The 16,978-nt window shown below is 32.5% G+C and overlaps 1 protein-coding gene across 3 annotated transcripts in view; it reads left to right on the top strand.

Annotated features, from left to right (window-relative positions):
- LOC148599423 (carboxy-terminal domain RNA polymerase II polypeptide A small phosphatase 1-like) overlaps window positions 1-7,441 on the top strand; it is a 37,073-nt gene extending 29,632 nt beyond the window's left edge. For all 3 annotated transcript variants that reach the window (XM_088558314.1, XM_088558312.1, XM_088558313.1), the window contains exons 7-8: window positions 423-509; window positions 1,056-7,441. In XM_088558314.1, coding sequence (XP_088414440.1) covers window positions 423-509; window positions 1,056-1,190 — 222 coding nt within the window. In that variant the 3' untranslated portion in view covers window positions 1,191-7,441. The remainder of the gene's footprint in view (window positions 1-422; window positions 510-1,055) is intronic.
- The last annotated feature ends 9,537 nt before the right edge of the window (window positions 7,442-16,978 follow it).

The following is a 16,978-nucleotide window of genomic DNA, read 5'->3' on the forward strand; positions in this document are numbered from 1 at the left end:
ACTTTTACAATTTTTTTTTACATGCAAATATTGGCACAATTGGACATAGCATAAAATTTCAGCTAACACAGTTTTTTTTTAAGGGACGGGGGTTAAGTAATGGATCAAGTTTTTCTCAAACCGATAGAAAGGATGAGTATCAGTGTGCAAGGTATTTATTTAAAAAAAAAAGGTTTCCACAGGAAAACTCCAAATGAAGATTAACTTTCTCTGAATTAAACAGTTTCTGGACTGTAATAAATAATTTTTTTTCGAAATTTCAAGTTTGATACTTGCCAAAGACAAAGTAGAACATATTAAACACTCTCCCACAAAATAATTGCATTTGTTTTGGGTGATGAGAAAGTGCAATCCTAGAACACTGCATGAAGTTGAGTCAATTAAAATTTTGAGAACAAAGATTTAAATTTTTTTTATTGCAGGATTTAAGTCGATTAGGGAGAGAATTAGGTCAAGTTGTGATAGTTGATAATTCACCAGCTTCCTATATCTTCCATCCAGACAATGCTGTGAGTATTATGTCATGTGACCAATAGGTCATGTAATCCATTTTGAACCAAATCAAAGATTTGGTCAATAATTTCATCAGCAGACACATGTCTAGAGTATGATGCATCAAATTTATACAGAATGTTAAAAAAACACTCCTGAATTTAATTTTGTATAGTAGGAAAGCACCACTGTAAATGCCTGGGTATTATATATTTACTCTTGCATTTAGCTGAAATCAAATGTGCCAAATTGTCCTATATTGGTTATGTGACCAAAAAGCCTTTGCATGATTTTGTAGGTTGGTCCCATATTGACCTGGGTTCTAATTAAATTTTGTCAGGAAGTAAATTTGGACTTTCAAATTTTTTCAGCAGTATCAGGCATACCAAATATTTAAAGTGAATGCTTTAAGTTCTGTTGAAGGAAAGGTAAAAAAATACACTGAGAAAAAAAGTATAAAAATGAAGGAGGGTTGAAATATTTTATGAATGCTCAACAATATTATTGTGAAATTTTGATTATAAAAAATGTTCTTTAATGTTTATATTTTGATCTATTTATAGATTCCTGTACAGTCTTGGTTTGATGATATGGAAGATACAGAATTACGTGACCTTATACCATTCTTTGAGGCTTTAGCTAATGTTGACAATGTCTACACGTTCTTACGGAATGCACAAAATACAGACTCTTCCTAGCATAGGTTTTTATCAGTTTGACCTTTGAACTATGATATGAGGTCAATGTGAAGCACCTTAATTATAAAGGTGATTTACAGAGTGCTATTTTTTAGATTTTTAACATGAAATATATGCAAAGAAAACTTTCTACTCTCTATTGACTATAAATAGCAACCGGAATAAAAATAGCAGCCCAGAGCTATTCTGCAGTTAATGTTTTCCTTTGCTGATGATTCGACCAGAAGGTTGACATGTATTCAGGATTTTGAATGGTACTACATTTGTGCCAAAAATAGAATGTGATGTAAAATTTGCATTTTTACATCGATGAAAACATCGAACAGTTCTGTGTGTTGAATTTTAACACTGTCTTTTTTTTCTACACCACTAGCATAGTGAATGATGAGGATTTAAAATTTTATTTTTTTTATTGTGCTATTTAATCTTTTTGGAGAAATATTCTTTTGTGATAAATAGGTCAACAAAGTTTAAGCTATTAGGCCATCTTAGAAAAATTCATGGTTTTGTTAATTACTGACAGAATCACAGAAAAATCTACTTTCTGGAAGAAGTTTTTTCGAAAAAAGTTAATGTATTTTTTTATTTTAACCTTATTTTTTTATAATTTGATCCTTTTAGGGCTTTTATTTTCAGCAAAAATAATTCACCTACCTATCTACCCACACCGAAAGTTGTACACAGCAAACCAACATTTTTTTTATGGATGGCCTTACTAATGTTCTGTCTCTACTTTATTCTTGTCTTTTTTTTTAATAAAAAAAATATTGTCTTTAATTGAATTGGTGGAAAATTTTTTTTATGAATGAAATGAGTTATGAGAATGATTCAAACATTTCACTGTCTTACATATGAAAATGGATTGAAACTCAGCTTTTATCATTAAAAAAGACGTCATTTTTTCTAATTTTGATGAATTTTGTACTGCAAAATTGAAAAAAAAAATTTGATTTTATGAATTACATAGGCCTTTTTGCCCCTCATATTTGATTAAATTTAAACGAGCATGAAACTGATCACTAAAACAATAATTATACTCAAATGAAGCCTAGTGCTCTGTTTTTAAGAACATGGCCTATATTTGAGTAAATTATTATTTTCGTAAATAGAATTTGAAAATTGCTCTATGTACACCTCACAGTTAATAGAATATTATATTGTCTGAATAGAAAGTACATATTCTCAAAAACATACGGATGTTGACATTAATTGTCTCTGTGGACATATTTCTCAACATCCATTTTAATCACTTATATAATGACAAGGTGCCTTAATGTTTCTCCAAGTGAATGTAATATCATCCATAGGGTTCATGTATTCTTTTTTTACTCCTTTGTTTGAAGAAAAGTAAAAATTTTGATTTTATATTTTGTTTCTGTTTTCGAGAAAGATTCCTACAGTATAAAAATAAATTAAAAAAAAGTCCATCTATCTTTTTAGAAGTTTCATCAACGAGTAATCCAGTCTTAAATTTCTTAAATTTCTAACATTTTCTTTTGCATAATTTGAATTCATGGAGGATTTGAAAAAAATCAATCATAATTTCAACCCTGAACTTTCACAGTAACAACCCATTGTCATGATATATCTATGTTGTTTTTCATGATCATTCAAATGTATTCACTTCAACATTTCTGTATTAACCAAGATATTGAACAATTTCGGGTGGTATTTTTCGTGTATCATTGTCTTTTGCATCTCAGTAAAATTTTGTTGTTTCCATTTGATCTTTTTCAAGTCAGAATTTTGAAAAAGCTGCACCTTAGATAATGTGCAAGTTCTGGCATTCAAAGTTATGAGTTTTAATTCTTTAATAAATTTTATTAAGTTCCCTTATTTTGAATTCCTTGATAGCATTTAATTATTTTCTATAAGTTAGTATATCTTAAAACTTTTTGCATGAGACTAAAATTGTGTGACATGTTATTTTGTCAAAATAACAGAATTTTCGCAATTGTGGATAAATAAGAAGTTTGTAAAAAAATAAATAAAGTTGAAACAACAAAATCCTCTTGTATTGTAAAGTATAGACTTTGGATTCAACAATATTGCAAAGATGAAAGTTGTAAAATATATAATTTATCTTTCACTGTGGAAGAAAAATCCAGATTTTTACAGCACATACAATAATGATATTCAGGAGATACAGTTGGTATTCCCTTGATAAAATGACAGTCATTTGAAAAGTTCCTTAGCTTGTTGACTAGACAATTAAAAAAAAGAGATTAAAACTTTCTATTGATGTGACTGATAACAGTTGAAATCTCCCACTCATTTGTCCAGTTAACTACTGTGGGCAGTTTATCAGGTGATTTAATCAAGAGAAGACCAACTCTTTCCTGTGGAGTGAACTATTTTGTTTGCTGTAATTCTTTCTTCACGAGTCAACCTGCCTAAGTTTTAGATATGGCATTTTAAATTTTTTTTGAAATAGCCCAGGAGAGTAGCTATATATGTACAGTTTCGAGATATATCTTTGTCGGTTTTCTGAAGGTTGTTATTGAACATTTGAAATCACTCATTTGTACATTTTCTCATGAAAAACCAAAGTTGTAACCATATTATATTGTGTATTTTGTATTCTTTTAAGTATTAGGAAATTATTGTTCACTTGTTCTCGTATTTGTGTTTTTTGAATTTGTGTTAATCATGAAATGGCAACTTCTGATACCTCAGACTTCAACATTAAAGATGCATTCTTGTTTGTTCTTTTGACAAAATCAGAAGGGAAAAATAATGCACTTATGTTCATTTGTCTTAAAATCAGTAGGAAAAAAGAACATTTGAAAATTCTTTCTTCAAATTAATGGGATTTTTTAAAGCTATGATTAATTTATGAATGGACTGTTAAAATAGTATTTTGTCACAGCTTTTCTATGAAATTATTGTTTTTTGGTGTTGCATTATGGGAAAGTTTTACCTGACATAAAGGTTGTTGTCATGTTTTCCAGTTATGTGTGCATCAGCTTCCATCAGTAAAATGTAATGTAATTTCTCTAGGTCAGATGTAATTTCCATAAGTAAAATGTAATTTCCATATTATTAAGATATAAATTCCTTGAAAGTAAAATGAATTGATAATTATGGCAATTACTGAATTAAAATCAGTTATTAAAAGGAGTTGAACCTTACTTTGCCCTACAGGTTTTCATTTGAAAGCTTAAAAAATCATGCTTACACAACTAGAAGCCATTGTTCAGTTTTTTTTTTATCTTTGTATTAAAAAGAGAATTTTAATTATTGTGGACTACATATCCAAGTAAATTACATTGTCAATGTTGTGGTACTTAATTTTCATAGATAGAATTTCTTACTGAGTAGTAGAATATAATTTTTGTAGCTTTGTTAATTTTTAATCACTTGTTGTAAAGTGGATATATATTAAAAAGAACACATTCTTTAGTTAAAAGTTAGCTCCTTTCCTAAATGTAATTATAAAATTGAGCAGATATTTTATTTCAGTTGTTAATATTTTGAAATGTCTTTTTTTTTTTTTTTGCCACTTAAAAAGGTTACAATATATATGTGAATTCAGTGACTTTCCTAAAGTAAGCAAATGATTTCAATTGAAGTTAAGACCTGTCTATTGATGTCTAGTATTATTTCCCCATTAATTTGCCATTTTGAAAGTTCTCTTTTTAATTCTGATTTTTACAAACTTTCCTATACTTTTTATTCACTTTCAGTGTGTCTCCTTAGTCTCGGTGTTATTAGTTTTTCATGCTTTGTTTGCATAATGAGATGAAAAATGTCTCTAATAACTAAAGTTCATTTTAAAATTCATTCTACGTAAATTTCCTTTCTAATTGAATTGGACTTTTAAAACTTTGTTCAGTTCTTGTGGCTTTTGTAATACAGGATTAAAATTTGACAAAAGGTTGAAAGACTTGATTATTTTTTAAGTTTTTGGTTAGTAAATGATAAAAAAGACAGGTATGTTTTTCCAGGAGTTCAGATTTAACAGGTAATCTTGTTTATAAAGAGTTCTATGTAGACAGGTTTTTTGTTTCATAAAGAGTTCTGTGTAGACAAATATCTGAATGGTGAGTTCAATTTAGCAAGATTTTACTGCATTTCTTAGATCATTTCAGTGGTGGCCTTCCCCCTTTTTATTTCGTAGCATATTTTACCAGAGAAGGGCATTACTCCTAAATAGAAATCAGGCTAGTTATCTCCCTTTATTTGTATGCTGTGACCCATTCTATAGTATGGGTGTATTCTGAGGGTGTTCATCTGACTCTTTTTGAAAGTGTATGCTTAATGTTCAAAGTACATTAAAATAACAAAACAAATTATTGAATGTTTCATTGCTGACTTCAAATTGTCAAACTTAATTTAAGTATTTACATTTTGTTTTTTCTGATAAAAAGCCTGTTTTTAAATCTTTGACATCTGAGATTTAGAGGGTAATTATTAGAAGTATAGAGTCATGTGACATGACATTTTAACAATTTTAATTGTTATGAAAAAAATTGATTTTTAGAATTTCAGTTTTGAATTATTAAACTTTAATTATTGAAATTGTGACTATTTTTTCAAATGAAAATTATTTGAATTTGAAAAACAGAAGTATTCAATTTCTTTTAGGTTTAGTTTTTTGGCTGGAGTTTTATTTTAATTTTTTAATCAACAGTTTTATTTTTTAAATAATACTTGGTAGACCAACCAATAAGAGGTTATTGAAATAGATGTGTTGAATTTTAAGTTGTGTGATATTAGTGAAAGCAGGAAAAACAAACCGTGATACCCGTTGTTAATTTTTTATTGTTTTGTTTATGTTATGTGAATTTTGTCTCTTTTAATCGTTCACCATAGTAACATAGATAATGTTTATTCTGTGTGTATGTATATAAAATATATCATTATTTTTGCTACGTCCACAAAAGTGAGTTATAAATATAAATATAATTATATATACTACATAGCATTATAGGGACACTAGAATTTCAAGTAATTTTAGATTAGATTTGTGATTCAGTGTAAAATAGGTTCATAATTAAATAGATAATTGAATCAATTGATAATTCAAACTAAAACTATAGTTAAGGCTCTTTAATTTGAGTTTTTGAATTAATTTCAAGAGTTATGAATAACTATAGTCATCAAGAGTAGCTATTTTCACATGTCAAAATATATAACTTATCATGAAATTAAGATTGCGATAATTTTGTCTGAACATAATAATTTTATCTCCCTTGATTGCTGGTATGAAATTTAATACATAAAAATATGTTATGTTAAAACCAATCATTCATGTAAATTTAAGGAATCACATGACGGTAATTGTGATTTAGCTTCAGCCACATCACTAGAATATTATCATGTGACACAGTTAAAGTCACATGACAAATTTAACCGTATGACATAGTTTCAGTCAACTAAACCAATTTCTTTCCCTTATTTTATTGCCAGTTTTCTCTGAAAAATGATATCTGGTCAAAGTCCCTACTGTTCCTGAAATCAGCAGGTTAATTTTGTTTTAGTATAGTTCTGTCAAGGAGATTCATTGCTGAGCCTATTTTCTAATTTCTTAACTTAAAAAAAACATTCATCCTTTTTGCTACTTTGTGTTTGCACATTAGGAAAAAAACATGTTAGGTTATTTTAACATGATGATTTTTTTGCACTCCTACATCAACATTCTTTTCTATAATCTAGTCAGCTGTTATGCTCATGTAGCCTTTTGTTAAAAATTCTGGATTATTCAGTAGTTTTTACCTTGATGTTTTTGCTTCTTCATGTCCTTTTAATTTTCTGTCGGAAATCCTAAAAGCTAATAAATATTGCCTGTATAATATTTTTAATATTATAAATCTGATTAAGAAAAGTACAAAATTAAGGTCAAATCTGGCTAGGTTTTCTAGCCCGACCAACAATTTTTAAGTAAGATATACAGCTGTGGAATAAAATATGTAGTTATAAAATACACTGAGGTGAATACAGACTATGAGCAGATATCTATAAACACCGTGAATCAGAAGTATTTGTAAATCACTAGGTCTAAATGTGTTTTTTGTATTTAATACAATGTATTAAGATTACATTTGAATGTTTTGTTATTTTTGCATTTAAAACTTTGTGTCACAGAGAACGTTACTATAGAAACCAATCATGTTATTGTACATAAAGATTTAGATTTTTATACATAATGTATTAATCCCAAGGTGGGTGAAGGGCTGTATAGGAATACATTTCTTTCAGGAAGAATACCAGTTGAAATAAAATAAAATATCATTACTATATATAACAAATCGTGTTCTGTGTCTTAATCCTTGATGAACATCTCGTCTGATGACCTCATCCAAATATTTCAGTGTATTCATTGTTAACCTGGGGGAAAGTCTGGAAAGTTAACTTTTCACCAACATTCCAGTGTATTTAAGAATTGTTTTCAATCGCTGATTAGCTGGTTAGATTATTAGATATAAATGTCAGTTGATTCAGTTTATGCCGAATAAACCAAAATGGGGTTTATGTTGCAGTGTAAACCGACCCGAAGTCATTTATAATAAATAATCTAATCAGCAGTGGAAAACAATCCTTATTAGCTCACTTGGCCAAGAGGCCATTTGAGCTATTGCCTTAACTATGTGTCCGTCGTCGTCCGTTAACTTTTGCAAATATCTTCTCCTCTGGAACCTCTGGTGAATTCTTTCCGAGACTGGTTGGCGAATGAATGAATAACAGATTCTGAAATGGATTTTTTTCCAAATTTTACATTTCGAACTTGAAAATCTTTTTATATGAGTAGGATGGACTGTAACCAAACATGGCATGCATGTTTGATAGGATATCTGTGTGAGGTGATTTTTGTTCGGTTGAAAAAAAAAATGGTCACCATGACTAAGAGTAATCAAGGGAACCAAGGTTCTAGTGGTAATCAAAAGAATGTAATCCACGGACAAAGACCGGACACAGGTGCACCGGTAGGCGTACTCAGCTTTTCTACAAACATCCAGAGTTTCTCATAAAAAGTCAAGTCCGGGGTAGACGATAGAGGAAAGGAAAACTGTGACTCTCTTCCACTACCGTTTGTCAACAAAGGTATAGATGCAATTAATTTGGCTAACATCCTCAATCACAAAAAACGTTACCAACAAAATTCCCCCATATTTCAAAGACAAATCTATACCAATTATTTCATATTCCTATACTTCACCCATCGCATCCAAAATTTTCAATTATAAAAGGCTATTGCAGAACCTCGAGATTGAGAACTTCAAGGCTAAACCACCTGACTGTTCTTGCAAAACCTCTCCATTCAAATATGGTCCTTCTGGTCACGTCGTTACTGGAGATTTCACCATTATCGAAAACGAATCTCTGCGTAATATCCTCTCTAAAGGTCCCAAGTACCGTGAACCAGGCTCCATAAATTGGAATTATAATTTTAAAGTTCTTATGGATGCCGTCGAGGACTATGCAAGAAAATGGATAAAACGAGAACAAGAAGACATTGATTCTCTGTCATAGTGGTTAAAGGCCGTGAGGTCTTTAATTTTGAAACGAATGAAAGTTTTACGTAGGTCAATGAGTGCCAAGGCTACATCAGTTTTCAAAGACCCCGATGTAGCAAAAACATTGTCTACTATACATGACAAATATGTTGTCGTACCAGCAGACAAAGCCCAAAACAACATTGTTTTTGTCTGCAAAACGTTTTATATCCAATGTTTATTATCAGAGGTAGACGTAGAAAAGAATAGCAGTGATAAGACCTATACTGCTACCACTCTCTCCAAAGAAGAGATTGTGGAAAGCCATAAATCTGTGCTATCCTCTTTTGGTCTCTCTACCAAGGACGATGATTGTGATTTACCGTCTATGTACTGGATTCCTAAACTGCACAAGAATCCATACAAACAACGTTTCATAGCTGGATCTGCAAAATGTACCACCAAACCTCTTTCAAAACTTTTAACTTCTATCCTCACAACTGTCAAAGAGGGTCTGCAGTCATACCACAACACTTGTTACTCACGTAGTGGTATTAATTCAATGTGGATTCTGAAAAATTCGAAAGATCTTTTGGAGACAATCAGTTCAAGACTATTATCTGAATATGATAGCATTAAAACCTATGATTTTTCAACACTGTATACTTCTATTCCCCATACTCAGTTAAAATCCCGACTTAAAAACATTACACATCGTTGTTTTTCCAAAAACGATGGTACACCTAGATACAAATATATAGTTCTTGGTAGAGATTCCTCATACTTTGTATAAAATAATTCCAAATCATCTTCAAAATATAGAGAGGAAGATGTTTACAAAATGCTGGAATTTTTAATCGACAACATATTTGTCCAGTGTGGTGGACGTGTTTTTCAACAAACGTTCAGCATTCCAAATGGGAACAAATTCTGCTCCTTCACTTGCTGACCTATTCCTTCACTCTTATGAGGCTGACTTTATAGCTGATCTGATCAGAAAGAAAGAATATCGTTTGGCTAGATCCTTTAATCTCAGTTTCCGCCATATAGATGACGTGTTATCTTTAAATAATCCTAATTTCGGGGATTTGATACATCGCATCTACCCAAAAGAACTTGAGATAAAGGATACTACAGACACTGTGAAGTCAGCCTCATATCTTGACCTACACTAAAAAATCGACGGTAAAGGAAAACTATTGACCAAACTTTACGACAAACGTGATGACTTTTCATTCAGAATTGTCAACTTTCCTTTCATCTGTGGCAACATCCCTTCGACTCATACGTGTTGCCAGAGCTTGCCGAAACTACACAGACTTTTCTTATCGCACTAGAACTCTAACAAATAGGCTTCTGGAACAGGGTTATGTTGCTACAAGATTGAAGTCATCACTACAGATGTTTTATGGTCGTCATCATGAACTCGTGGATTGTTATGGTGTATCCATCAGCACCATGAAAACAGATTTATTCAACGGGTCATAGTTTTCCTTTCCTCGTTTGTCTACCCCGGACTTGACTTTTTATGAGCAACTCGGCGGGTGTTTCTAGAAAAGCAGAGGACGCTTACCCTACCGGTGCACCTGGTCCATGCTCCCAGTTTTTAGTGGAGTCCGAGTTGCTCATTTACTTTTGTTGCTTTGTATGTATGGTTTTGGTTACTTTATGTTCTTTGTTGTGTATGTCTGTTTTCCATGTCTGGTCTTTGTCCCTGGATTACATTCTTTTGATTACCGCTATAACCTTGGTTCCCTTGATTACTCTTTCTGAACAGATCAGTTTCCATGGCTCAGATGGATACACTGTAACGATGCACGAGTTCATGATGACGACCATAAGACTTCTGTAGTGATGACATCATTCTTGTAGCAACATAACACTATCCCAGAAACCTATTTGTTAGAATTCTAGCGCGATACAAAAAGTCTGCGTAGCATCGGCAAGCTGTGGCATAACGCATACGCAGGTCCGGAAGGGATATTGCCACAAATGGAAGGAAAGGTGACAATTCTGAATGAAAAGTCATCACGTTTGTCGTAAAGTATGGTCAAGTTATGACTGACTTTACAGTGTCTGTAGTTACCTTTATCTTAAGTTCTTTAGGGTAGATGCGATGTATCAAATCCCCAAAATTAGGATTGTTTAAAGATAATACGTCATCTATATAGCGGAAACTGAGATTAAAGGCTATAAAGTCAGGCTCATGTGAGTGAAGGAATAGATCAGCAAGTAGAGGAGCCCAATTTGTTTCCAACTTTTGTAAACATCTTATGCAGTATATTTGGAAAATGATTTGGAATTATTTCTTACAAAGTATGAGAAATATCTACTAAGAACTATATATTTGTATCTAGGTGTACCATCTTTAAAAAAAAAAACAAAACAAACAAACAAAAAAAAAAAAAACAACGCTGTATAATGTTTTTAAGTCGGGATTTTAACTGAGTAGGGAGAATAGAAGTATACAGTATTGAAAAATCATATGTTTTAATGCTATCATATTCAGATAATAGTCTTGAACTGATTGTCTCAAAAAAATCATTGAAACTTTTCAGGATCCACATTGAATTAATACCACTACGGGAACAACAAGTGTTGTAGTAGGACTGCAGACTATCTTTACCAGTTTTGAGAATAGAAGTTAAAAGTTTTGAAAGAGGTTTTGTGGTGCATTTTGGAGATCCAGCTATGTAACTTTGTTTGTATGGATTCTTGTGGAGTTTAGGAATCCAATGCAATCATCGTCCTTGGTAGAGAAACCAAAAGAGGATATCATAGATTTATGGTTTTCCACAATCTCTTCTTTGGAGAGTGTGTGTAGCAGTACAGGTCTTTATCACTGTTATTACTTTCTACGTCTACCCCTGATAATAAAAATTGGATGTAAAACGTTCTGCAGACAAAAACAATGTTGTTTTGGGCTTTGTCTGCTGGTACGACAACATATTTGTCATGTATAATAGACAATGTTTTTGGTACAACAGACCCTAAAAAATTCAGCAAAAATCTTTATATACAAAACTTTGCATGTATCAGTACTTACATGTTTTTTCATGAATCCAGCATATATTATTTCTGTAGCTTTTTCACAAACAGGGTATCACACTTAGGTCTCACTAACCACTTCCGAGTCAAATGGCCACCCCCTTATGTAGTACCAAAAAAAAAAACACACTGAACCTAGACCTATGCATTATGTGTGTGTATTCTTATTAAAAGTAGTTAAAATAAAGCTGAATATGTATACTTTGAAACCATATGTGTAATTTACTACAAAAATAAAATATATAAATATTGTTTACATGTGTGAGTAATTTGCCTCCATGCTGTCAGTTAGCAGAAATAGTAAAAATGTGGATTTTCGGTATTATTTATTATTTAAGTACATTTTGTGAAGAATTTCTACACTCATCGTACCATTAGCATAATGATTGTGGAAGCCTTATTTTCCCAGCTTCGCAAGGGTGTGCAACTTTAAGATGTCGTTTGTCCTGGGAATTCACAGTGAAACTTTGAAAATTACTTTTTTAACATGGAAAGTAATGGAAACGATAGAAGTGGTTAGTGAGACATTAAACGATTTTATACAAAGATGAAAGGTATTATTGCAATATGATCTTTCTGTCACAACATATAGCTATTGTTGCATTTTAACTGTGACCGGAAAGCAAAAACTACGTCTTCAATTTCATATGATGAAGAATGTTGCAGCCGATTTCTAACCAATCGTACTCGCTCTATGTCAACCCCAACGGCTTTGCACTTTGGCTGTATGCCTCCAACATTTTGATACTTTCCCTAACCAGAACTTGGTCTGTGTTTATTCAGTATCCGGTGTCGTCCATAAAGAAATATAATATCATACTGGTCGCATTACTTGGTATGCGGTTCGTTCAGCAACAACAAATTGAACAGTGAATCGGCAAGGACATCTGTGACTATCATGGATAGTCATGTGAAATTCAACTGGTTCTTTGTCAGAATTTTAGCTCCTATTTGTGGTTGAAAACAGAGGTATGTTTTTATTAATACTTTTTGTAATTATACAGTGTTGTAATTGTTTTCAAACTTATCTAACATTACCTTCAGAATGAAAGTCTGGTGCTTTTCTGCAATATATTTCTGCACAAAGTTCCCTGTGAAACTTTGATTGATACTTCCCCTGTGTTTCGAATCTTGTTCCAATCATATTGCAGTACAACAAATCGGAGCAAATCACCCAGCCATTGAGGATTTGAGGTTACAATTATAATACAGTTTAAGTTCGTCCTCTGTCATTTGTTGTGTCCATTGTATACTTACTCTAATACTCCTTAACAGTAAATGGTAAAACCTTGACTCAACAATTTACCGGTTTACAGAGATTTCGTTCATTAAAGAGTAAAACCTAGCTACAAACACGGGCATTTCGAACAAATTTAGAAAAAATATACACTGTATGGAGCAAAACGCAACGTCGCCATCAAGGAAGTGAAAATATCAATTGGAAACGAAAAATCGCCCCTTTTGTCGAAAAACATCCATATCCAGAAATGGACAATTAAAACTGTCCTTAGTGAGATTTGTGTAAGGTAATTTCCTTAGGGTAAATGTCAGTAGTGGAATGGGAAAAGTCAGGATTATTCACCGAAAAAAATATCATCAAGGTAGCGATAATTATTATGAAATATAATGCGCAACTCAGATTCCACAAAATCATATATGTCCATAGTTTCTACGGGTTAAACTCCAAAGCATGTAATTTATCCAAAACTTCAAGCGAGTTTTTCACACTCCAAAAAAGATAAAACCATTGTTTCTATATAGGCTTTATTACAATAATAAAGGTATAAAGGATGTCAGCCTCATATCTTGACCTACACTAAAAAATCGACCGTAAAGGAAAACTATTGACCAAACTTTACGACAAACGTGATGACTTTTCATTCAGAATTGTCAAATTTCCTTTCATCTGTGGCAACATCCCTTCAGCACCTGCGTATGGAGTGTTCATATCACAACTCATACGTCATGCCTGAGCTTGCCGAAACTGCGCAGATTTTTTTGTATCGCGCTAGAACTCTAACAAATAGGCTTCTGGAACAGGGTTATGTTGCTTTAAGATTGAAGTCATCACTACAGAATCATGAACTCGTGCATCGTTATGGTGTATCCATCTGTACCATGAAACTGATTTATTCAACGGGTCATAGTTTTCCTTTTCTCGTTTGTCTACTCCGGACTTGACTTTTTATGATCAACTCGACGGGTATTTCTAGAAAAGCAGAGGACGCTTACCCTACCGGTGCACCTGGTCCATGCTCCCTCGTTTTAGGGAAGTCGGAGTGGCTCATTTACTTTTGTTACTTTGTATGTATGATTTCAGTTACTTTATGTCCTTTTTTGTGTATGTCTGTTTTCCATGTATGATCTTCGTCCCTGGTTTACATTCTTTTGAATACTGGTATAACCTTGGTTCCCTTGATTACTTTTTCTTCCCCGTTTCAATAGGAAGACTTTCTTGTATTTCATCTGATATTACAATTGTTTTTTTTTTCTGCCGCCCAATTTCCCCGCTTCTAATTAAATTGTATCGTGACAAGTTTTGACCATCTTCTGCAATCTGAAATAAGACGTTTGAATTAACCATGTGAAACGTGATCATCAGTTGATAAAGAGTTATTTACCCGATAGCGGACAATTTATTTCGTAAAAATATCTCAAACCAATATAGGTAGTGAAAAACCGAAAGCTGTATATTGTTCAGAAATAGACCCCAGTACTATTTGACTATGTTTTGAAAAGATATGAGGTTTCCCTGGTAACGCGATTTTACGAATTATAACGAAACGATTAGATTGGTCACTACATCTATAACCATAAGTCATACACACTTGAAACATTCTTCGTTGAACTTAGATGATATGTTGTGTGTTTGAAAATGTCAAGGTCAAAGGTCAAATGGAAAAAATGGTCTTGTTCTATTGATTGATTGATTGTTGTTGTTTATTGCCGTTTCGGCGACCAGGGCCATATCACGGCAAGAACATTTAATGCAAGGAAAATATTAAAAGCAAGATCGAAGTCTCTTCATAAAATAATGAAATTAAAACAAACAGCTATTTACATATAAAAAGGTACATAAAAGGTGAACCTAAGACATAAAATACATATAGAAACATAACTTTGATAAAACATTTTAAATATTGAAAAATCAAGGAAGGTATCCAATTTAGATTTTATTAAATAAACCAAAGTCCCGCAAGAAATCGATAATGCCTCCAGACGAAACGGTCTTGAACAAATCAAACATATTGGCGCAGTCAAAATAATTTTGCCTGATGTTGGCAAAATCCACACAATCTAGAAGAACATGTTTGATAGAGAAAGGGCAATCACATGGGATACACTCAGGTGGAGGATCACCAACAAGCAAATGGTCATGTGTAAATCTAGAATGTCCAATGCGGCATCTAGTCATGACCACTTGCTCTTTGCGATTGCCCGACCCGGATTGATGAACGCCTAGATCGGGTTTTATGGAATTGAGTTGGTTGTGTTCAAGACCGTCCCATCGGTCCTGCCACATCTTTAAAATATATTTCCTTATTAAAGGTTTAAAATCGGTGTATGGCAAACTAACGTCCTTTATTATTTCATTTAATGCCTTCTTGACAACCCTGTCTACAATTGAATTCCCCTGAATACCAACATGACTGGGTACCCAGAGAAAAACAATCTCCATATCGAATTCCCGAAGTCGATGAATAAAATATAAAATTTGTAAGATAAGAGTGTTTTTCAGTTTGTGATTCTTAATTGCCAGAAGACAGCTCAAAGTCTTGTTCGAAGATGTACTTGAAGACAGTAACAGATAGAAGAAAATGATGACATAAAAATGTGTATCTTGATAAGATCTTTATTCGGAATGTAGAATCCGAGGAATCGATGAAGCGTTTTTGACATTAAAGCACGAAAACGTGTATTTTCAGTGGTTTCTATAGTATTTGCTTATAAGTCACAAGCCATTACAGACAGAGGTATACTGTTAATAAAAATATGTTAAGAATAATAAGTTTTATAAGAAAAGTATAGTATATATTTTTCATTCAACATTTTCAAAATTGTAAGAGTAATTGCCCCAAAACTGCTTTTTTAATGCTGTTTCAAAAGGATCGGTCAACTTCAATCTATCGTTTTGCAGAAAAGTACCTTCAAATCATACACATTCTTGTTCAGGAGCATAATTGCTCCTTAAAATTTAATACCACAGTCAAAGGTCAAAGATCAAGGTCATTTGTTCAAATGGTCAAAAACTGTGGAGGGAAACGATTTTTTGCCATTTTTGCCAATATCCATACACTTTTCTAACACATTACAAATATGATTTAAAAGCGCACGTCCTGTGCTTCAGTTTTACTAATTTTGATCAACACACATACAGATTACACATTTACAATGCACATGTTCTGTGTGTTTTACGTACTACATAGAGGGATGACCATTTGACCTGGAAGTGATAATTGAAACCTTTACTCTGGATACTTATAGTTGCCTCTCTTTGAATTGTGTATGCTATTGAAAACATCATGTATATTAATTGATTGTTTTGAGGATATTGACAGCAATAAGTATCTCATTACTAAATTAATCTTTCGTATGAGTATAACAACTATTTTGTGAATATGATAATTGTCAGAAACCTCACCATTTAGAAAGAGTAATCAAGGGAACCAAGGTTATAGCGGTAATCAAAAGAATGTAATCCAGGGACAAAGACCAGACATGGAAAACAGACATACACAACAAAGAACATAAAGTAACCAAAATCATACATACAAAGTAACAAAAGCAAATGAGCAACTCGGACTCCACTAAAAACTGGGAGCATGGACCAGGTGCACCGGTAGGGTAAGCGTCCTCTGCTTTTCTAGAAACACCCGTCGAGTTGATCATAAAAAGTCAAGTCCGGGGTAGACAAACGAGGAAAGAAAAACTATGACCCGTTGAATAAATCAGTTTCATGGTGCAGATGGATACACCATAACGATGCACGAGTTCATGATGACGACCATAAAACTTCTGTAGTGATGATTTCAATCTTAAAGCAAAATAACCCTGTTCCAGAAGCCTATTTGTTAGAGTTCTAGCGCGATACAAAAAGTCTGCGTAGTTTCGGCAAGCTCTGGCATAACGTATGAGTTGTGATATGAACACTACATAAACGACGTAAATATGATGTATATTCATTTCCAATGGTTGAAGTATTTGTATACGGCGCCTTTTATTTCTCATTTTAATCTACATGTAGTTTATGAATAGTTTAGCTGGTGTCTTAGAAGTATTAAAGATATTTCGATGTAATCTTTT

Source organism: Perna viridis, chromosome 13 (assembly GCF_037379345.1).
Source record: "Perna viridis isolate PV_CMFRI_1.1 ecotype Kerala chromosome 13, ASM3737934v1, whole genome shotgun sequence".
Taxonomy (NCBI): domain Eukaryota; kingdom Metazoa; phylum Mollusca; class Bivalvia; order Mytilida; family Mytilidae; genus Perna; species Perna viridis.